The sequence below is a fragment of the Pungitius pungitius genome, chromosome 2 (assembly GCF_949316345.1).
Source record: "Pungitius pungitius chromosome 2, fPunPun2.1, whole genome shotgun sequence".
In the NCBI taxonomy this organism is placed as follows: domain Eukaryota; kingdom Metazoa; phylum Chordata; class Actinopteri; order Perciformes; family Gasterosteidae; genus Pungitius; species Pungitius pungitius.
Genome location: NC_084901.1, coordinates 31302765 through 31324943, shown reverse-complemented (window position 1 = coordinate 31324943; position 22179 = coordinate 31302765). Strand labels below are relative to the sequence as shown.

At 46.9% G+C, this 22179-nt stretch overlaps 2 protein-coding genes across 3 annotated transcripts in view; both read left to right on the top strand.

Annotated features, from left to right (window-relative positions):
• ppp2r2ba (protein phosphatase 2, regulatory subunit B, beta a) overlaps positions 1-18127 on the top strand; it is a 33804-nt gene extending 15677 nt beyond the window's left edge. The window contains exons 1-10 of one of the 2 annotated variants that reach the window (XM_037460431.2): positions 417-1229; positions 7919-8016; positions 8552-8717; positions 9613-9725; positions 12219-12396; positions 12591-12755; positions 14897-15066; positions 15598-15689; positions 15784-15907; positions 16185-18127. In XM_037460431.2, the coding sequence (XP_037316328.2) occupies positions 1160-1229; positions 7919-8016; positions 8552-8717; positions 9613-9725; positions 12219-12396; positions 12591-12755; positions 14897-15066; positions 15598-15689; positions 15784-15907; positions 16185-16340 (1332 nt within the window). In that variant the 5' untranslated portion in view covers positions 417-1159 and the 3' untranslated portion in view covers positions 16341-18127. Of the gene's footprint in view, positions 1-416; positions 1230-7918; positions 8017-8551; positions 8718-9612; positions 9726-12218; positions 12397-12590; positions 12756-14896; positions 15067-15597; positions 15690-15783; positions 15908-16184 lie in introns of those variants that run through there. The other variant, XM_037460430.2, reaches the window with a different exon arrangement.
• Positions 18128-18636: 509 nt separating this feature from the next.
• On the top strand, positions 18637-20929 carry gpr151 (G protein-coupled receptor 151). Its single transcript, XM_037459671.2, has one exon. It carries the CDS (start codon positions 18920-18922, stop codon positions 20237-20239), a length of 1320 nt encoding a protein of 439 aa, XP_037315568.2. The 5' UTR covers positions 18637-18919; the 3' UTR covers positions 20240-20929.
• The last annotated feature ends 1250 nt before the right edge of the window (positions 20930-22179 follow it).

Below are 22179 nucleotides of genomic sequence, written 5' to 3'. Positions count from 1 at the left end.
GAATCTGAACTTCCCCCGTGCCGCCGTGGGCAGCAGCGCGTCCGCGCTTTCGCTTCCAGTGACACACCTTTCATGAACGGCCTCCGTTGCACTCGTTCTCCCTGAGCAGGCGGCTCTTTGCACAGGGTGGGCCCAAGTGCTCCATCTGCCGTGAGGGTGTACGGAGATGCCTCTGCAGCAGGATGGAGGGATGGTGATGCAGCATCTATCTGGCTTTGGAGGCAAACCGATACCAGGCCAGAGAGAAGCATGCCCGACTTGACACGCAGGTGGTAATCAAGCTGTGAGCGAGCAGACTATGAACTCTTCCTCTCGGTCTGTGGTTCGAGAGAGAGAGAGCGTCACATTTGCTGCTGGTGTTTTTTTTTTTTTTTTTTAAAGAGCCAGCCACCGGGCAGCATGGGAGGGGCCCTCCTCTACCGAAGCGCAGCGGCACAGAGCGGGTAACTAAAGTACAGCTCTGCTCTGCGCACACGGAGTCAGCTGAGCTGCCGGGGATCACACCACGCCGGTGAATGAATGGGGGAGAGCGCGTCTGGAGACGGAGACGGAGACGGTGCTACCCCGGGGATGATGCGCGGCGCGGAGAGGCTCACGTGGAAGTAGTGAAGGGATCCGAGCAAGCTTGTTGACGCATAATCCCGCCCGCCCCGCTGGCACTGGGAGGGGGCAAATCTAGCCTTCCTAAACTCAAATCCTCCAATAGAGATTTGCGAAGTGCGCTGCTGCTGCTGTGGGTTTAGCCACCTTCAGGACATTTATTTTTCTCTTTGACCAGCCATGTTGGGAAAATCAGCATAGTTTTTTTTTAATATTTTGGGGTGATTCGTATATATCTGAAGAAAGATACCCAAATGTGCTACCTTTATTAGAGTATACAATCCTCTGTTGGAATCACTGTCACTGCGTCGCGGACGGTGGCCAGTTGGATGCGCCCTGAGGTGCGGACAGGACCTGCCCGTTCATCATCATCATCACCAGCACCATCATCATCATCATCATCATCATCGCAGGTATTTGATTGTGACTGTGTTGGTTACACCGGAGATCTGGAGCCATGACAGCCCCCCCGCTGGTCCTACAGCCCGCCTGCTGACGCTACCGGGCAGGATGGGAGCAGATCTGCCGCTTTCAGGATCCCGAACGAGCCGATTTATCAATGGAGGAGGAGAGTGACACCCGGAAAATCAACAACAGCTTCCTTCGTGACCACAACTATGCAACCGAAGGTATTTAATCAGGTGGTGTTGGGCACGGGAGGAGAGACACGTTTTAAGCTCTTTTACAAAGCATATACAGGAATACCCGAGTGTGCAGCCATGCAGAGGGATGCCAATATGCAGCAAAAATAAGGCAAAGGAAGATGAAAGGACTCCGATAAAAATACTATTGAGAAAATATGATATAGGGCCAGACAAATGGCTGGGGTGATCCAACAAATTATATATTAAATAGATTATAAATAGCTACGATTTTGCATAAAAAGTGCATAAATGCACATTTAATCACCTCAGAAACACTAATCGGATATGGGAGTGTTACAGGAATATTCCGGTCATGTGCTTGTAATAGCATGTGGTGTCAAAGCAGGAGCTGATGAGGTGGCTTCTCGTCATGCCTGCTATTTTAAGTGGACAATCCTGACCGAGGGGAATCATGACTTTAATCTGTGTGAGCAATGAGAAGCGATTCGATTAAAACGTCCTGCTGCTTAGGGGTCTACTGGCTACATGTGATCAGATCGAAATGATGCATTGATGAAAGAGATGTGTTTTCACTTGTTGAAATAATTAGACGGAGAAGGTGCCCTAATTTGAAGAAACAGTCTCCATCTACAGGCTTATAACTGGAGCTTTGAACAATAGCTTTTTTTCCTGTGTGTGCATCCTCCTCATTGACCATCAGCCCTTTTACCAACTAATTGATGCTAAATAGTTACCTCGGCTTCACCTCTGTCTCACAAGCTGATAAATCCGTTTATACATTGATTTACCAACAACACTGTCATAAATCTGAGGTTACTGATGCAACTGCATGTTGGAGGAGAGACAAAGTCTTATTTTCACATCCAGCTGCTTTCCTCACCGTTTTTTTCTTTCTTAATTTAAATATGGGAGAGTCCCATCATTTGCTCCGCTCCTGCTCAGATGATTTCCTGTCACTGCTATACACACAGAAGTGAAGTGGGGGGGGGGGGGGGGGGGGGTTTGGGTGTGATGGATAGCTTTGTTTGATGTGTGTGCTGAGATGAATAACAGGAGGGGATCTTCCTCTGCCAGCTTCCTCCCGTCTCTCTGTGTCGCTCTCTCACACATTCAAGGAGAAAGCGTCTGAGAGTTAGCAAGGGCGTAAAAACAGTGGCTCTTAAAAGCAAAGGACTGTCTGGTCTGCGGCCCATCTGCGCTTTTTCGAACAAGGAACATCTACTTTTGTTATTTTTTTATTGCGGTAATTTACGTTTCAGCCACACCTCACCTCATGCATGAGTGTGTGTGTGTGTGTGTGTGTGTGTGTGTGAGAGCCCATTCACACTCGCTTCCTGTCTCCCAAAGTGGTATGAAGTCAGTCTAAAGTCAAAGGTCCTACGTCCCAGTGTGTCCTCATAAATTCACCAAAGTGCTCCATAAGGCCCCGGTTCTTTCCGACCACACACACACACACACACGCACACACACACTTGCATACACACGCTGGCCCCCGAGGCGGCGGTGGTAGGGATTTCCCTCGGGCCGGGCTTGCCCATAACAGCAGGACACTTTAATGATGTCACATTGTAATGATGTCACTCGGGGTAACCTTTGGTTTGCACCAATCCCACACCCGAGTTGGTCTGTGAGCAGCTACATCGACTTTGACACTGCGAGTAAAGCTGTGCTGTTCATCCATAGTTGGAGGAAAAAAAAGTATTCTCAAACATTTCCAGATGCATCACTGTTGTAGATGAAGGAAAATGTCATTACAGTTGGATTTGTATACGCCAACAGCCTGCAGATGACAAATTGCTAATGGTGGAAACAATGAATAGTGTGTGTCTCATTGCAGTTTTGTGTATCAGCGTGTGTTGAGTCAATGGACCGTTACGCTGCTACAACATGCATCTCAGCTAATTTTCATAATCTGCACCCTGGATGTTCCTTTAATGGATGAAATTGTCAAACAGCACAACGCCACTTGGGGTGTAGCGATGTAAATAGCTTCCTCGCTGTGAGGCAGGACCCAACCTAATGTCTCCTTTGGTATTGATTTCTGGTCCTTTACAATTTAGCTACCGGAACAATGGCCTAAAGATCTATTGGTAGGACATGTAATCTCTTCCACCTTCTCTCCCCTTCCCCCCCTTTTCTCTCATTTTCTCTCACTGCTTCTATGTCTGTTTGATGCGAGTACAAGCTCGTGTGTGATGTGACCCCTCTAAACCCCCCTGAATACTGATGCAGTCGCGTAACATAGAGCTCACAGCCTTTACTGCAGCTGCTGAAGAGAGCGGAGCCTATGGTTGCCTGTGCCAAGGCAAACGGCCTGGGGCCACACTTTAGGACCCCGGCATAAAAAGATTTAGCCCAGCATACCCCCAGGTCCCATCCATTATTCACTGCGAAACACTCAAAACGCCGAACCCCGCCACGGCACATATAGCGCAAGAAAGATAATGCCCCCGTGTATGGGGGTAGGGTTGGGGGTGTCGGGGTGCTTAATGGCAAGCTGTGAAGTTGGGGCGAGTCGCCCTCTTTATTCAGCAGCTGCTTTCATCCCCTGATTAGCTTCTTATTAAGTCTGCAGCTCCATGAAAATTTAATGAGATTTTAATAAAGAAAACCCGGCGATGTTGGTACTGTAGAACAATTGCAAAAAAAATATCCTATTTTCCAGACGTCTTTTCGGTGCTTTAAGTTATTGCTGCGACGGATGTACTGCACGAGAGTCCTTTGGGTGCAGTGGCAGCCTGAAATGGGAAGCACTGCTTGACCTTTGACATTTGTAAGTTTTGATAGCTAATTCCTGTGTCGCGTCGAAGAAGCAGTGTCTCTCGGACTCTTTGGTGCTTTGGTGATAAGGTCACTGCGGATGCTTGGTTTTAGTCTGTACAGCAGGCATCTAATGTTTGATTCACTACACCCTTAACTACAAGCAAGATGAAAGGGATTGAACCAAAGCAACACAGGCAGAGAGAGAGGGAAGAGACAGCTTTTGTTTTGGTGCTGGATTATAATTCAATGCACCCCCGCTTCCTTGCACCATCCCCCCCCTCCTACATCTTCAATTTCTAAGAGAATACCAAATACCAGGCATTTGAAACCACCTCACTTGGTATTCATGTAAGCGCATGCAGGGATCGATCGCCCAGTTCACTGCTGTTCACCACGTCTTCTCGCTTCGCCCCGTCCCGTCCCGTCCCGTCCCGGGTCCGCAGTCAGATGCGCGCCGCGCTGATGTGTTAATGAAGTGTGAGAAGTGGAGCAGTAACACGTCTCGCCCATTTCACCCGAAACTCCCTGGAGTGTGGCAATACAGAAAGGCAAGCCCACACACAAAAGAGAGACTACACACACACACTCACACACACACACACACACACAGACACACACACAGACATTTGGTCTCATTCCCAAGGGGCTGATCCTGGAGAAACCAGGTTAATTGGCTTGTTCACTCCAAATCTTACAAAGAATCATGCTCTTAAGATGATGAGAGCTGAAATTGTGCTCTGTTGCTTTGTGTGCTGCTATTAAAGCCTAATAAACCCTTAATCATATGGCTTGACACTGGACCAGTAGGTAACAGGGTTTTTTTTTTTCTTCAGACTTTCGATTGATATAACATGGTTTGTGGTGTGATAGAAGCCGTTATCAGTCGCCCATTCAGCACGGAGAAAGGGTGAATCCAATTTCGGATACGTGCGCCTTCATGTTCCTGACAAAGTGCATATTGTTGATTATCACGGGGAGTCACCAGGGTGGCGAGTTAAAATAGAAAGCGAGAATGGACCTGAAATATCCCCCCCCGGCCTGATCCTTTGACGCAGGCGGAGCAGCACAAGTTCTGTAATCCTCTCCTCTCCATGTCCGCCGCTAACATTTGCACGACACCGTGTTGCTCACGTCCCTCCCTCTACCTGCCATTTATTTGCAGAGCACTTACGCAACTAGTTTTCCATTCAGCCACGCGGCGTTTGGCGTGACTTGCTTACGCAAACCTCCAATGCCACGGGATCAAGCCTCGGTTTGTTTATTTGTTGACGGGATTACGTGTTGTCTAGAGGTTAGCCGGGCTGCTCCTATTTCGGTCTTTCCTGTTGTCTGTACTCAAGAGACGCACTGCTCCTTCTTTGCCTCCCCAGACTCCCCCCTCCCCTCCCCTCCCCCCCCCTCCCCCTTCTTTTACTCGCCCTTCCTGTTATGCGTGATAGATGTTGCATGCACGGGCTTCTATAAATACATTTAATAACCTCTGTTTCCCCGCCCTGCCTTTCAGCCTCTTTCCTCGTGCGCGGTTTCCATTCCAGAATCAATGCATATCTATGTTTCCATGCAACGGGTTTGAGCCTCGGTTCTATATTGCATGCCGAAGGGGGAGTTATTGAGGGTCAGATGGGTGAACAGAAGCAGACAGGAACCTGTGTTATTTCAGTCGTGTATACACAATTGCGCGCACACACACACACACATCACAGCAGCTGGCTTGTCTGTGTTATTACTGGGGATGGATGTGTGTTATCTCGAGCATCCCTCCGATGCATCAAGAAGCGCTGACCTGTCTGTGTCAGACCTGGCTGGCTGGCCACGGGATTTATGGGCCTCATCTGGTTATGGTCTGCTGATGCGGTGTGTGTGTACGTGTGTGTGTGTGTAAGTACACATCTGATCAGCCGAATATCCCAAGCTGCTGCTACTATCAGTTCACTTTGAACCTGCTGTTGCTCACGTAGTACGAATCGGTGGTGGTGCAAGCAGACCCCGCCCACCTGCCGGTGGGCTTGTTGTCCTTTGATGAAAGTTCATCTGATGACACTGTACGTTGTCACTTTAACACAGTTCCCTCAGTAACTGCGGTTTATTAGATTGCAATGTCTACTTTGAATAAATTAGCATGAGGAAAATGTCATTTGGGGAAGCATTCCATCACGCTGCTCTGCGTTTCGGCTTCGCCGGCTCCCACCGATTCTTCATCCAGCGAGATGATTGAAGTATGTATCCGTGTGTAAACTCGTTAACTGGCACCCATCAATTACTGTTTCTCCTCAGTGACTTAATGGGTTAATGATGAGAAGAGAGGGGGAAGACAGAAAAAAAAAAGTACAAAGGGCAAAGAGAGAGCGAGAGAAAGAGAGGAGACAATTCAAGAATGCTGACTGCAAAGCTGACTCCATTGGATTCACATCGGTGGCTGTGGCTTGATGGTGTTGGAAATGACTATTTTTTGAGCGTGTGTGCTGTAGTCGGTGTGGGGGTGGGGTGGGGTGGTGGCTGTAGTGGTGGTGGTGGCGGGGGGGGAGGGGGTGGGGGGACTCCACATATCTGTGCATGCAGACACAGAAAGAGAGATAACTACGGCGTCAGTGTGTGCCTCATGTGTGTATATGGTGTGGATGTAATTAGGTCAAAGTGTGTCTTGTCTGTGAAACATTCATTCGCTTTTTAGATTCAAACATGATGATGATCCAATCAGCCACTCGCCACAAGACAACACACACACACACACACACACATTTATTTCCCAGTCATTCCCACCGTGCACAGCGTGATGGGCCCATCTTCAGGGACACTACTGTCTGAAGTTGTGTGTCTGCATTGAACATCACGTACTCCCCCCCCCCTCCCCCCCAGATGCAGTTGCAGGGTTTCATTTTATTGCAGCACTCGCTGCTCTGTCTGCTGAATTACAGCAAGCATCAGCAACTTACTCTGAGAGCTATTGGCACTCGCGCACACATGCAGCCCTCCGACTGCCGCTAGAGATGGAAACCGTCTCCATGGCAACGTTCCCCTCTCCTGTTCAGCGCTCCGCCAGTAGCAGGTCCACAGAGGGCGTGGGGGATACAACAAAAAAAAGCTCTATCTCTTTCTCTCTCTCTCTGTGTAATATTAATGTCACTGTAAAAACCGAGGGGTAGACTCTGCTCTGGTGTGTGTGTGTGTGTGTGTGTGTGTGTTTGTGTGTGTGAATGTGACAGGCGCTATGCTATGCCTCTAAAGCCTGAGGCAGTATAATAATTACAGTCGCCATTAGCCTCTCCTAAATCCAGGCAGATGTATGTCTTTGAGAAGCTGAGAAAGCGCTACCTGAAGCGGAGGTGTCTATGATTTACTTTTGGAGGAACTGGAGCTGTGTAGAGACGTTGAAAAATACTGGCAATCGAGTATAATGGAGCAAATACATCATCAATACTTCTGTATTTCTGTTGCCCTTTTGACTGCACTGCATAGAAAGTTCAAAAAAGTTGGCTACACACGTATACACATACTGTGTATCAGCTGCAGGATTTGAATGGTTTCAAGGTTTATGTTTTTTAACAAAGGAGCAGGAGAGTCACTGAGCAGCATGGGGTCTCGCTGCCGGGAGGAGAGCGGTGAATGGCACTGTTACTGTGGCGGCAGCGTCCTTTAAAAAGCACAAGTTCAATTAAACGACACAAATTGGCTCACTTGAGTCAGACGAGGGACTGAATTAGCTGATACCATGCAGTGTGACTCATTCTGAAGCGTCTCCTGACCCATATTACACCAAACTGGGGTATCTGTGCCGGAGAGTCCTCTGTGATTTGTGTCCCCCTCCTTTACCCTCACATGCTTTTTCCAGAAATCACTCTGCCAGATCTCACCGAAAGGTCTTTCTTTCTGTCTGACTGATACCTTGACAGCGTTGTGTACATGTACACTGACATTTTCTCTCCCTCTCTGCTCTGTTTCCTGTGTTGCAGCTGACATTATCTCAACGGTTGAGTTTAACTCATCGGGGGAGCTGTTGGCCACTGGGGATAAGGGAGGCAGAGTGGTTGTCTTCCAGAGGGAGCAGGAGGTAGGAGATGCCAACAATGCAATGCTAATTATGCTTCCCTTCTGCTAAGAGGATTTAACAGCCTCGGAACATTCAAGTAAAAATGTTTGCTTTTAGATAAGTAGATAATAAATTGTTTCATTTGAGCTGTACATTCTAGAGTACATTTTTAAAAACCACTAACATCATCATTCTCTTTGAGAGATAAGAGGCTTTGTTGGGTTATGAACTTATGTCACATAGAGGGGCATTGTTTAAATGCACCTAAAAAGATTTTCATTTCCAGCAAAAATACCAAATACTGCTGAACTACAGAGAAATATGTGTGGATAGTGCATTGTACATTTTGAATGTCAAATATCATTGATTGGAGAAGACATAAAGATAAATAATCTTGGAACTGGATTTAATGTAAATATTTCATGGGGCTGCACTGACAGCAGCATGCACACACACACACACACACACTCACAGTGACCACACTAACAGGCTGATGTTTAACGAGTAAAATGTTTACCGCATTGTTAATGTCTTACTTTGTTTCCCCTTCTTGCAGAGTAAGAGCCAGCCCCAGCGGCGAGGGGAGTACAACGTTTACAGCACATTCCAGAGCCACGAGCCAGAGTTTGACTACCTGAAGAGTTTGGAGATTGAGGAGAAGATCAACAAGATCAAATGGCTTCCGCAGCAGAACGCCGCCTACTTCCTGCTCTCCACCAACGGTCAGTCAGCTGCTGTGGGAGAAAAAAAAAAAGGGTCAGCGAGACCATGAATCAGTCACGAGAGTGTGTTCAGACATGGGCAGAATGTTGTTGTTACTTAATAACATTGTCAAGTAAAGGCACGATTCATTTCTCACTTTGGGGAATGGCTAGCAACACCGCTGATGGGAACGATGCCACTCATATCACGTGAAAATGTCTTTTTTCTGTATTGGGGTTTCGCTTGGCTGAGCAAGTGCCACCAGCAGGAGCGTTTCAAATGGAGAACTTCATGCATGGCTGCCACAGCAGGGACACACACACACACACACACACACAAATATAAGAGCATGTGCCACCACACGTCATACATGCACGCCAACGCCAACAGACACACACATCAGGGAGAAAGGCGCCTTGCAGATTGTGGGCTTCATGCATGGCTGCTACAGAAGTGCTAGGGGTGGCTGGAGCAGATGGTGGAGGGTCCTGTGGCGATGGCCTCGCTGCTCCAACACCAATATTCACAGCGGATATTTAAAAAAAATAAAAAAAATAAAGGCAACAACCTGACTGCTGGTGCCCCCCCGCCGCCATCCCCCTCTCTCTGACAGGGATGTAACTGGTGTTTGTGTGCCGCAGAACTGAAAATCGCCCAGATGGCTTTTTCTGGGAAAGCGCATCGTGCTGCCTGGAAATTTCGTCAACATGTAGATTGATATCAGTGACATCAGAATGTACACAGGAGCCGCCATTCATCATTCCCGCTGGCTCCTGACCAGATACTTGCCAGATTGGCCGCCCAACCCCCTGCATCCATCTTGTATCAGAGATTCACTCTAGTGAGCCACGATCTAACTGTATTTCTCTTTGTGTGTGTGTGTGTGTGTGTGTGTGTGTGTTGTATCCATTTCAGACAAGACGGTGAAGCTGTGGAAAATCAGCGAGAGAGACAAGCGTCCGGAGGGCTACAACCTGAAGGACGACGATGGACGGATCAGAGACCCATCGACAATCACCTCATTACGGGTAAAGAGTTCTCTCAAAACTATTACTATAGCTTACTATAACTTTAACTGGAAACCAAAACAGAACAAGCTACATACATATAAGCTAATTTTAGCATTACGCCTTGCCCCTTTTCCTTTGGAAAAGCCACGCTAGCTGATTCCCTCGTTTCAAGTCTCAATGCTAAGCTAAGCTAACTGGCTGTCATCATTTATTTCATGGTGACGTGCTTCTTTAAAAGCAATTGTCACAACAGGGGGGTGCGTGGGCAAGGAGGGAGGACTCAGATGAGGAGTATTCAATATAAAGGACTTTGATAGTTCGGAAAACAAAACTCAAAATCACTCCAACCAATAAAAAAGAACGAGAAGGAGGAGAGAAAAAAAAAAAGACGGGGACCTGGACTTGAAAAAACAACGACGACGACGACGACATAAACTCACATGGCAGGAAAAATGACGAGACCTGTAGACAGAAGACAACCGAAGACAATGACCCGACAAGAGACAAGAGACTCACAGGGCTTAAATACACAAGGGAGGTGCAGGTGATTGGACACAGCTGGAAACAATCAGGCACGGCAGACAATCACAGGGGAAGACAATGCAGGAAGTGAAGTTACCCAGGAACACAAGAGACATGAAACTACAAAATAAAACAAGACAAAACCCCAAAACGTGACAGCAATATGTCAAAATGTTCTCTATGACAAAGGTCTATCATCATTTTACACCTTGAGCAGTCCAAACACGTAAAGCTCAGAGAGTCTGATGAAAGGAAAAAGGAGCATTTAATCATTACGCTGTGATAGCATTTAATCCAACACAAACTTTTTAGCATAGCATCCTCTATCTGATTACACTGCATCTTTCAAAGTTCACCCAGTTGTCCCTGTCATAAATTCTCACTTTTAATAATAATACTTCACTGATTACACCAAAAAGCACCCGACCGTTGGTAAATTTAGAATTTACACTGGCGAAAGTCAGAATGAGTGATCGATATGTTCACCGAGGTGAAGACCACAAAGGGATCATCCTTTCTCTCTTACCCCCCCTTTCTCTCACTCCACTACGTATTTAATTTTCACACAAAGCAGACAGGCACGTAGCAAAGTGTGTGTGTGTGTGTTTGTGTGTGTCTGCCATAGTAGATTAGTGGTGTGTTCGGCGTGTCTGTCCCTCTTTGTCTGGCTGGCCGGGGGATCATAGCAACCTGGAGGACAGGCCGGGACTGTGGCAATCCTGTTTAGAAGCTGTGAAATCTGCGCCTTGGTAGAGGGGTGGGGGGAGAGTTTAAAAAAAGATATCATTCCAAAATTGTAGCCACGGGAACAAACCATAAAAAGTCTTTGTTTGCATCATGTAGTCTATGACGAAATATCTCCTCTGAAAAGAATTAGGCGTTTTTCGCAGTTTTTTTTTTTTTTTTTTTTCTTCGATTGCTGCTTTTAAAAAAGGAATGCGCATTAAAATGCTATTGTGAATAGATTTGTTACTCTTTCATGCAGAAATATATCTCAAATTAAAATGTTCTGTAAGGAGGAGAATTTACGAGGTCCTTTGACAGGTGCGGGGAGCCAGCTGAACCGTGTAACTGTCAGTGTTGAGGGGTTATGGGTTAATACGGTCTGTGTCTCTCTGGACCGCCAGTGAAAGACATGGAAATGAAGTGACACCCATTGAGATACAGCAGCCTGCTGGGCTGCCATGTCTTTCTGTCGGTGCCAGCAACGAAAGAAAAAGGGGAGAAGCAGTCGATTTGTTCTCCTCTCTCGCTCCCCTCCCTTGTCTCTTTGTCTGTGTTTTATCTGGCCAACGGGGGGCTGCATGCAGACTGGGGCTGGGTGGCTTTGAAGCCCGAGCAGTATTGTGTACGTGGGTTTGTGTGCGCGTGTGTGTGTGTGTGTGTGTGTGTGTGTGCATCCTCATCTTAATTCTGCAGAGTTCAGTTATCATTCCTCAGCAGGGCCTATCAATGCCCTCGGGCCATCTCTCTTTCCCCCCTCCTTAGCATTTTTTCGGTTTTCTTGCCTTTCATTACATGCAAACAAGAGAGCGGGAGTGTCTTGTGCACTTTCATGAGACCAAGAGAGACGGAGGGAGGAAAAGATGGAGAAAGGCGTTATCTCTCCCCGAGTAGCCATGTAGAAAACAGATATTCACAGTCTGATTGAACCAGCTCATCAAACAGCCTCTGAATCCCTCAGTCACTGTCTCTGTTTCATTTAGAGCCGTGGAGTAAATGTCATGTGAGTCCCTGGAGTCATCGGTTTGTTGTGTGACTTTACACACGCGCGCACACACACATTTCGCATATTCACACACACAAAAGGTTCATGCCCACCAAGTGCATTTACATCCGCACATCTGCAAATAAATATTGAGGAAGAACTCAATGAAACTAGCCTGAATGTACAAAAGATACCAAATTAGAGTCGTAAAACCCACCAAAGAAAGACATTCTTCAAATGTGGTTTCTCCCTGAACTAACTGACCTTTTCCTCACCAATAGGTGCCGGTTCTGCAGCCCATGGATTTGATGGTTGAGGCCACAGCCAGGCGTGTGTTCAGCAACGCTCACACTTACCACATCAACTCCATCTCTGTCAACTCCGACCTTCAGACATACATCTCTACAGACGACCTCAGGGTGAACCTCTGGAACCTGGAGATCACTGATCGCAGCTTCAGTATCCTCTTAATTGGGTCATTTAAGAACAAAACATGTGGGGGGGAAAAGAGAGGATGAAAAGTTACCATTTCATTTGAATTTGAATTTGTACAGAAAATGTGTCACTTTTTTCCAGAGCTCGATCTGTGTCTCTGTAAATGGCCCCCGAAACCGGCTTGAAAGGGAAGTTGTTCCTTAGTGCCCGTCTCTCAGACATCGTTGACATCAAGCCAGCCAACATGGAGGAGCTGACGGAGGTGATCACTTCAGCAGAGTTTCATCCCCAACAGTGTCACACCTTTGCCTACAGCAGCAGCAAGGGCTCGATACGCCTCTGTGACATGAGGGAGGCCGCGCTCTGCGACAGACACTGCAAATGTGAGTACAGGTAGAGCGCCATAAGGGGATAGCAGCGGGACCAGAAGGGTCAATGGTTGTTTTAAATGATTTTATTTCGTTTAACTGTTGTTTTTATACTTTACGGTGCCATTAATTGTTTTGTGTTTTTTGGCCTAGCCATTTAACTGTATTCTCTATCATCTAAATGTTGCTTCAAAGCCTTCCTTATTGCAAATGTCTGCATTGAATGTCCCTTCTAGTTGAACAGTATTGAAATGACCAAAAGATTTATTTCAATAACTGTCTCCTTCAGTCTAAAAAAACATTAGAGCCATTTTTTTGAAACCCACTTAGGGTCATTTGAGTTTTATTCTAATGCAACTCCTGTTTCTGGCTATCTAATTGAAGCTGATCAGTAGCAGTGGGAGAAGTGGGAGAAGTGGGAGGGTGGAAACAGAACACAGCGCTGGAGGTTAATCCACATTAGTATATTCATGAGAGTGATGGAAGGGGGAAGAACAGAGAGACTTTTAGAGTTCAACATGGTGACACCACGGTTGCAGGTTCACACTCGTTTTCTTTCTGCTCGAGCTCCACCTTTGTGTTGCTCAACACGCCCGGACTGACGGCCCGTCAATAACTCCCGCCGTGCGTTTCCAACAATGGATGGCCTTCTCTAAAGCTTAGCGTTGCCAGCGTACGCCTTGGTCAAATGAATAATGAATAATGAATACGTTGACATTCTCTCTGAAAAAAAATCAATGGCTTAAGAGCAATCGCATTAGTCCCTCATGGACACACCTTGTTGTTCAATAACGTCAGTCAAGTCCTCCGACACACCGATGCGTTCACTGGACCGCGCGGCAAATTTCACCTGAGCATTTATGTGAAGTTGAAACAAGAAAATAAGTAACATTAAATCTTTTGTTTTTAATTGGTGTTCATTTTAAGTTTTGGTATTTATAGCTATTCTCATATCGACAGTAAATTGCCATTAGATGCTTGCAGTGCGCGCACACACACACACACACACACACACACAGGGAGCAGGCAGGTGCTCTGTTGGCCTCAGGACACCGTCTGCTGATACCGACCTACTCTACTCTACTCACTCCCCGAACACTGTTTGGCTCAGAGCGATGTATTATGCTGTCCCTCCCACGCATACAGTCAAGAACACAGCTTCTCCTTCCCTTGACACACACACACACACACACACCCATATACACACACAGCTTCCTGAACCTTCAACATTAAATACACAATAAAATCACATTGCCTCCCATACCTGTAAACCTGGGAGGCTGCTGTCATCAGTCAGCGTTAGACTGAGGGGGGGGTGGAGGGATAGACGGAGGGACAGGGGAAGATTGACAAAGCTCTGAGCCCCAGGACAGAAAGAGACGGACCAATGCCGGCTCCCCGGGGACCCTATTATACACCCCTGGAGTGGGACGGGAGGGAGGGCAGGGACACACACACACACACACACACACACACATGCATATATACATGCACATATTGCACACACCCACTTATACACTAACCCTTATTCACTCACACACACACACACACACACACACACACACACACACACACACATAAATCCAGCAGGGCCCAGCACTTTGACATTGATTTGTTTTTCTTATCCTCCCTCATCCCCTCATTTTTTCATCTCCCCACCGTATCTCTTGTTGGACTCCCTATTGACACTTCATAGAGCCGTCCTCCTGGCCTCTGAAGAGGAGAGGGGGAGAAGGGTGAGGGCATTTTTGGAGTGGAGGGAGGAGAGGAGGAGGAGGAGGAGGAGGAGGAGGAGGAGGAGGAGGAACAATAACTTGACAGCTAACGACGGAATGCCTGCCTCTTATCCCCAGCGTGTCGGTCTGCACACAGATCAGCAGCTGCCAGAATCAATATGAATCATAACCAATATTTACCCAGCATGCTGACCCACAGCTCTCTCCCTAAACACACACAGAAATAACACCGCGAAGAGATGCAGCTGCTGCAGAAAAAAAAACCCCACATCCAAGCATTGTTGTTCACTAATGACGGGCCCAATCCAAAAAACACAATCAGCTGTTTTTTTCTCTCCCTACGAATTAAGGAGCAACATCCTGCAGTTTAAAACGTGTTTTCTTTGTCAGATGCCTTATGTTTCTTTTTTCACCTCGTAGACTTTGAGGAGCCGGAGGATCCCTCCACACGCTCCTTTTTCTCTGAAATCATCTCATCCATCTCTGACGTGAAGTTCAGCCACAACGGCCGTTACCTGATGACCAGAGACTACCTCACTGTCAAGGTGTGGGACCTTCAGATGGAGAACAAACCACTGGAGACCTACCAGGTAAGCCTTTGTCTCGCTTTACTGTGCCTGTTGGACATTTTTGAAGGCTCCAGAGATAATCCTAAATAACAGCTAAGCCGAGATCAAATCAAAATGTATTGATTTCAGAGTAATCACTCAGCATAATCCTGTTTCACTGTCACCCTGCCAATCCGTAACCGTGTCATCTTCTGCAATTACCCCGGGAGGGCTTATTGAGCCGACTGTCCGGAAAAAGACAGATAGTGGTGTTGCTGGTGCAACCTGAGGGGTAAAACCTCCCACTGTGAGGTCACCGGGGGTCAGGCCCACTCTGTCTGATCAGGGGAAGCCATTCGAGGAAAGGTCATGATTGATAAGGCTATCAGCTGAGCTCAAGGGATTCTCCATCCGATTCCACCTGCTACCTAGCATCTTAGCACTGGTCACCGGGTCTGGAGGGATTATTGAAACTAGAGCATATGGCATGGCAGCTTAAGGTCGACCATTGGCGCTGGGAAAGTGTACATTTTGATCTGCCAGCTACTTCATGTCCCGCTTCTTGTTTTTCAGGTGCATGGCTATTTACGTGGCAAGCTCTGTTCTCTGTATGAGAACGACTGCATCTTTGACAAGTTCGAGTGTGTCTGGAACGGATCGGACAGGTGAGGCTTGTTTCTGATCTTTCTACCCATCCGTTCATCACACGAGCCAACCATAGCGATAACCCTCCGCTCTCCCCCCCCTGCTCCCCCGCAGCGTCATAATGACCGGCTCCTACAACAATTTCTTCCGAATGTTTGACCGGAACACGAAGCGGGACGTCACACTGGAGGCGTCCAGAGAGAACAGCAAACCCAGAGCCATTCTGAAGCCCCGCAAGGTACGGCACGGCTTATCGAGGCAAACCTCAGAGGTTTGAGGCCAAACGCTACTACAAATGAATGCTAACGTTGCTCTGTGATGTGTAAGTAGGTAGCTGTGGTTTTTGTGTTTTACGAGGTGATAAAACGTCAGCGTCGCCTTTTACGGCGCATTCTGGCGCCTCCAAGTGGGCATAAATAAGTCAATACTGTTATGAAATCCCTGAAATATTTGTCGGCTTATGCTCTAAAAAATGTGAAAACGCCTAACTTAATGCCTCTCTATACCTTCTGAAGGTGTGTGTGGGTGGGAAGCGTCGTAAGGATGAGATCAGTGTGGACAGCTTAGACTTCAGCAAGAAAATCCTTCACACCACATGGCACCCGCATGAGAACATCATCGCAGTAGCGGCCACCAACAACCTCTACATCTTCCAAGACAAGGTCAACTAAAGAGCAGCCCGCCCCCCGCTGACCCCGCCCCCCCCCCCCCCTGCTGGGTCAGCGAAAGAGGGCCGGAGCCCTCGCATACACCCTCCTGCTCTCCCAATGTCTCGTAGCTGCTGGTTTTGAATTTTGCCGCTCTGCCGAAGAACTGTTTTGAGCACATTGTGGGCCGTGGGGACTTTGGAAAGTGGGGGAATAAATACCGCCCGGACGACATAGCGCGAGGAAAACTGTTCCTTGAAATCAAGAATAGACTTTCGTTCTTTGATTTTGACTTCTGATTTAATTTATTCCGCCATGCGGACACCTGCAGAGGGGGGGGTGATTCTGCGCATTAATGCAACGAGAGGATCGCTGCGTGATGTGACTTGATGTAGCACCCCTCCGGACCCTGGGGAAATAATGTGTGGGTACACTGAACATGAAGCAGAGCACACTGACAGAAACCCAGCTTACGTGGTGATGGTGTCTGGTCGTCGCGTAGCAGCAGCAGCAGCGCCCCCTCCCTTTCGAACCTGCTCATGCTGCAGTGCATGTGACCGACCCCGTGGCCTCCGAAGCCGAGGCAGCGCTTTGGACAGTGCGGACCTGCCGCACAATTCCTACAAAAGAAGAAGGGGCCGTTAACGTCTGACCCCGGAAACGGAGTCGCCTCTGCCTGTGACTCAACACGGGCCGTCTTTTAAGTACCAATTCTGTGTCTCTTCCTGGTGGGACTGCTGTAGTCTGTAATGTGAATGAAGCCCTTCCAGGCCGTGTCAATGGTTTTATTTAATGTCGTTTGCCCGGTCAATGAGTCTGTCTAGAAAGCTGTGGTGCCTTCTTTTGGTAAGTGGGGGTTTGATGTAGTGGGAGGGGGTGGGGGGGGTATTGGGGGACTGAGAAACAAGGCACGGGAGCGAATGTTTCAAATGAAATGTTAACATCGGATGTATTTTTGGGGGGTTTTGTTTTTTCTCTTTCTCTATAAAGAAAAAAAAAAAAAGGGAAAAAAAAGTTCTACCGAGTTCCTGAGTGGGGAAAAAAGTGCTTGAAGCGACGGAGTCCTGATTACAATAAAGCACCGGCCTCATGCTTGTGAGTTCAGGGGGAGGACGCTGTGATATGTACAAAATATTGTTGCTCTTAACACATTGCAGTCAGTTTGCAAGAGACACGTTACAGTTTGTTTAGCAAAATCCTCACTGAAAAAAAATAAAAACACACATAACATTTAGAATTTATTTGGATTGTACTAAAAATTATCTGAAGACGGCAGTAAATGACTCGTGATGTAACATTGAGATTTTTGGATATAGCGCCTGCAGGTGTAGCTCTTTTTAAATTCGTTGGATCTGATTCTGTTGAAACTGACTGCATATAGATATTAAACATCTACAGATAATTTGAGGTACCATGCAAGTAAAATTCTTATCAACAAGAAGCCAGTTTGATATGAAAAGGTTGATACAAGACAGCTGGGATGTCTGTCCAGAAGGGTGACGTGGGACAGTCGCAGGTTTGTTTTTCAGCACATGGTTCGGAGAACGTCTTATGTCTCACGTTTTTGTCTGAAGAGCCGACTCCCATCAAGGAAAGCAGCGAAAGGTCTAAATGAACTCTGTGAAATCAGGGAATTATTAAGTTGGATTCCTTTAAACGGTAATGTCTTCTACGACCTCCTTTGTGACAATTAATGAAACAAAAAAAGAATTTTATAGCTCAGAATGTATTGAAATGCAATTAATTACCATGCAGTCTTTATGCTTACTGGTCTTTCTTTGAATAAAAAAAAAAGAATAAAGATGTGCAAGTTGAAAGTCTGCATTATTTGACTTCTCTGTTAAGGCTGCTGAATCAAACGGAAAGTACAGGTTTCATTGCAGCTTGCGGTGCAACGGTGCCCTCTTATGGATGAGATGAACAGTAGGACATGGAAAGGCAGTCCAACAGGTCCATAAAAACAGAGAAACTGCTTTAAATCAACTCGGCACTGAGTGGTTGATCTCATAAGACTTTTAATGTTCATTTATATTATACAGGTTAACAGCTCACATGGTGCTTTAAGTATCAAATGAGGAATATTTCAGATGATACATTTCACTTAGTCCCTGTAACAACATTTTGATGAATCCTTTCCCATAAAAAACAAAAAATATATTTTCAACAGTCAGAAAAATGCACTCTAATGAAGACCTCCTTCACTCACATTAATACAAATCACATGATCTAATACATTCATCCTCCATAGGGTGCACACTGCAATCCGTTTTTCTAATTGCCCTCTAGAGGATGTAGTCGACGCACATTTTGTCAGGTGGGGACTGCAGCTGTCAATCAAACAGCGTCTTTATAACCAGCCGCAGAAGCTGCATCACTGTGTCTCGGCGTAGACCAGGGGACAGACAGGAGCTCTGCCCGTGATTATTGATCGTCAATCGATAGCTCCTTCTGATGCAACTAATGCAACGGGTTTAGATCAGGATTGGTTAAGTATCGCTAGATAGATCAAACCTCTCTTTGAGGCACTGGCATTTTGTGGAAACTAGTTAACTGTGACCATTCCTGGTGTTTGCTCTCATATTAGCCGGCTTATTTCGGAAAAGATGGATAAGTCGAGTGGGAACAATTTGACAGCGGTGAACAGCTCCACCGACAAGTGGTCGCTCAATGAACGAGGCCCTCAGCAATACTGGGTCCCCGAGGAGCTCCGGGTGCTGGTGCCGGCCATCCTGGGAGTCATCTGTGTCTTGGGTGTGGCTTGCAATCTCACTGCAATGGTCATCTTGTTCTCCGGCGCTCATAGAGGCAAACTGTCTCTCATCAACTCCCTCGTCTTCAACCTGATGTTTGCCGACGCACTGACGCTGCTCTTCGCGGTTCCTTTCAGGGCCGCCTCCTACTCCGAGGCCACCTGGAACCTGGGCTGGGCGGTCTGCAAGACGGCCAACTGGTTCCTCCAGTCCTGCATGGCAGCAAAGAGCTTCACGCTGGCTGTCATGGCCAACGCGTGCTACCGATATGTCTCCAACCCCAACAAGCAGGTGAGCATCCGACTGGGCTCCATCCTGGTGGTGTTCTTCTCCATCTGGCTGTCCGCCTGCTCGGTCGCCCTCCCGCACTGGCTTTTCGCCGTGCTGCGGAGAGAAGGCCGCGGGCTGGTTTGCGGGCTGGTGGTTCCTCCCGAAGCCCGGGACTTCATGGCCGTGTACGTCAAAGCGTACCCACTGGTGGTGTACTGTGCGCCACTCAGCTTTGCCCTGATGTATTTCTGGAGGGCTTACGGCCAGTGCCAGCGCCGCTCCAGTAAGACTCAGAACCTGCGCACACAGATCAGATCCAGGAGGCTCACCCTGATGTTGCTCAGCCTGACTGTGGCCATGGCTATCCTCTGGCTTCCCCAATGGGTGGTGTGGGTTTGGGAGCGTCATACGGCGGAGAAGGAGATCGAGGGGGCTCGTCCCCTCATCTCCTCTCTTCCCCCTCTCCTGACGCTCTCCGCTCAGCTGCTCACCTTCTCGCTGTCCCTGGTGAACCCTCTCATCGTCCTCTCGCTCTCCGAGGAGTTCAGGGAGGGCTACAGGGGGCTGTGGAGGCGCCTCACACTCCGGAAGCAACCCCCGCCCAAGGCAAAGCCCGGACCTCACAACCCTACGTCCCTCCAGTCGCCTCGCCCCAGACCAGAGACCTCTGGCCAGGCGGAGGGAGAGAGGAGCCTTCAGTCCAGCTCCAGCCAGGGCCCCCGCAGAGAGGCTCAGCCCCAGCCGGAGCCAGTGGGGGAGAGCAGCGTTGACACGCTGAGCCTCAAAGACGGCATCGTTTTGCCCGACGTGGAGCAGTTCTGGCACGAGAGGGAGACTGGGCTGCACGCGGAGGAAAGTGACCCCGTGCCGTGGGAGCACCAGAAGAAAGAGGGGGATAACTGAGGCATCTTTTAGTTGATCTTTAACACAATCCTCGTCCAGCAGCAGCTTCATCAACAGGCCATCGATTGAAGAATTAAGGCTTCTGCTGCGCCGTGAATCATTTGTATTCTATCACCTGTGTTTAAATTGTTCAAAAGGTAAGATGTGCCATCAGAGAGGAAAACTAGAATGGGCAGTATACAGGGCAGTATCATCTGTATATAGGATAAACATAATGTAATATTGTGTTTGTTTCATTGTGTTTTTACTGCTTAGCAAATACAAACTAGATTATAGTGCAGGGTGGCTTTTGGAGGCTGTATATCAAAGCCTCTGGTGGGATGGCAATGTGAATTTAATACACAGTAATCTATATCTATTCTCAGTATAGTGTGTGAATTGATATTGGAGATCCAGATATATTGAATTACTTTTACTTAAACGTCTAAATAACCAATGTGTGCTGCAAGCAATCCTCTTAAATCCTCGCAAATCTTAAATTTGCAGATTAATTGGAGGTAGATGTTAACAACTAAATGTATTAGTCACGTCCAACCATTGTCAAAGAATACCCTTTGGACTTTAGTGATGTTGAAATTGTCCGTTTTTTGATGTAACAGTGAGTGTGTTTTTCTGCCGTCGCTTTGTGAGAGACATTATTTTGTATTGATTGTGCATCTATGACCAGTGTTTACAATAAAGACAATTCTATAAACGTTGCCCGTGTGTGATACAATTGTTCTGTGGTGTCAAAGATGATAAAGATTGGAAGTTTAATATTGAAAATCAGCAGTTTATTATTAAGTGTTCAATTTATTCAGGAACTCATGTTCTTGTCGTTGTGTCATGCAATGACACACACACACACACAGACACACCTCTGCTGTTGCATCTTAATGAGATGAATCAGACATTAGCGGATGATCTCCTGCTGACATCACGTCATTAAATATATTTTCAGAAGGGCAACCATTATAATGTACGAGGGTTCTAATTAGAGGTAAAGAGCTTTGGTCTGAGGTCAGTAAACTCACCTCTGTTGGAGCCTCAAAAGGAATTCGCCATGCATTGATCTGAAAAAGCATAATAGGTAAAAAGCTCACAATTGAACGGAGGATCAACCAAGAGGAAAGAAAGCTGATCTGGGATCGAATTGTTTGTCTCACGGAACAGAATCTGATAAAGAGAAGAGACGTGTGAATAATGCTACTTTTCAATCTTATCATGACCTGTCCTCCTTAGTTCGACCTGTAGTAAAATGTATTTTAAAGTAAAACAAAAATGAAGACAAGTTACCTGACACATCTTTTGACTTCCTCCCCTCCCTTATGACATTTTCATTTCATTAATAATTCATTGCTGACCTTTTATTTCCACAGGCAAGTCCCTCAATCAGAGCAACACTTAACTATATAAAACCCAAATCAATCCCTGGGGTTGTGACCTGGCCATAATTACTGAAGCCAAAAGAAAAAAAGAACTTATTGTGGGGATTCAGTATTAACCTTCAGTGTTTAAACAGATACATAATTAAAGGTTATTGTACAGGAATAACACAAAAACAGCATGTCTTTACATAACTGATACTGACGGCATTAAAGATGGCGGATCCCCCTCAGCTGGCTCATTTCAACACTTTAGAGCACCGGCTCAACTGCAAGCTCGTCCCAGGGAGCCTGAGCTCCTCACCCTCCACTATTTAATTCACATAGGAGAATGTAAATATCACTCTCCCGCATATTTAATAGACCTAAAAATACTAAAAATGTCCTTCAAGGTGTGAAAGGGTCCTGCTGGACATTTCTGGTTATACATCTTCATCTCACATTTATTTAAGTTGGCAAATTTCATTTATTTTCATTCAGACTTAAATCATCTGAAAAACTGCAGGGAAAGTGTTTTGTAAATCAATGAAATCAAGTTGGTGAGTTACAGTTCGTGACGGGAACAGGCACTCTGTC

Bases quoted from the DNA above. Each gene is read 5' to 3' on its own strand.
- gpr151 (XM_037459671.2), top strand. From the start codon at position 18,920: ATGGATAAGTCGAGTGGGAACAATTTGACAGCGGTGAACAGCTCCACC.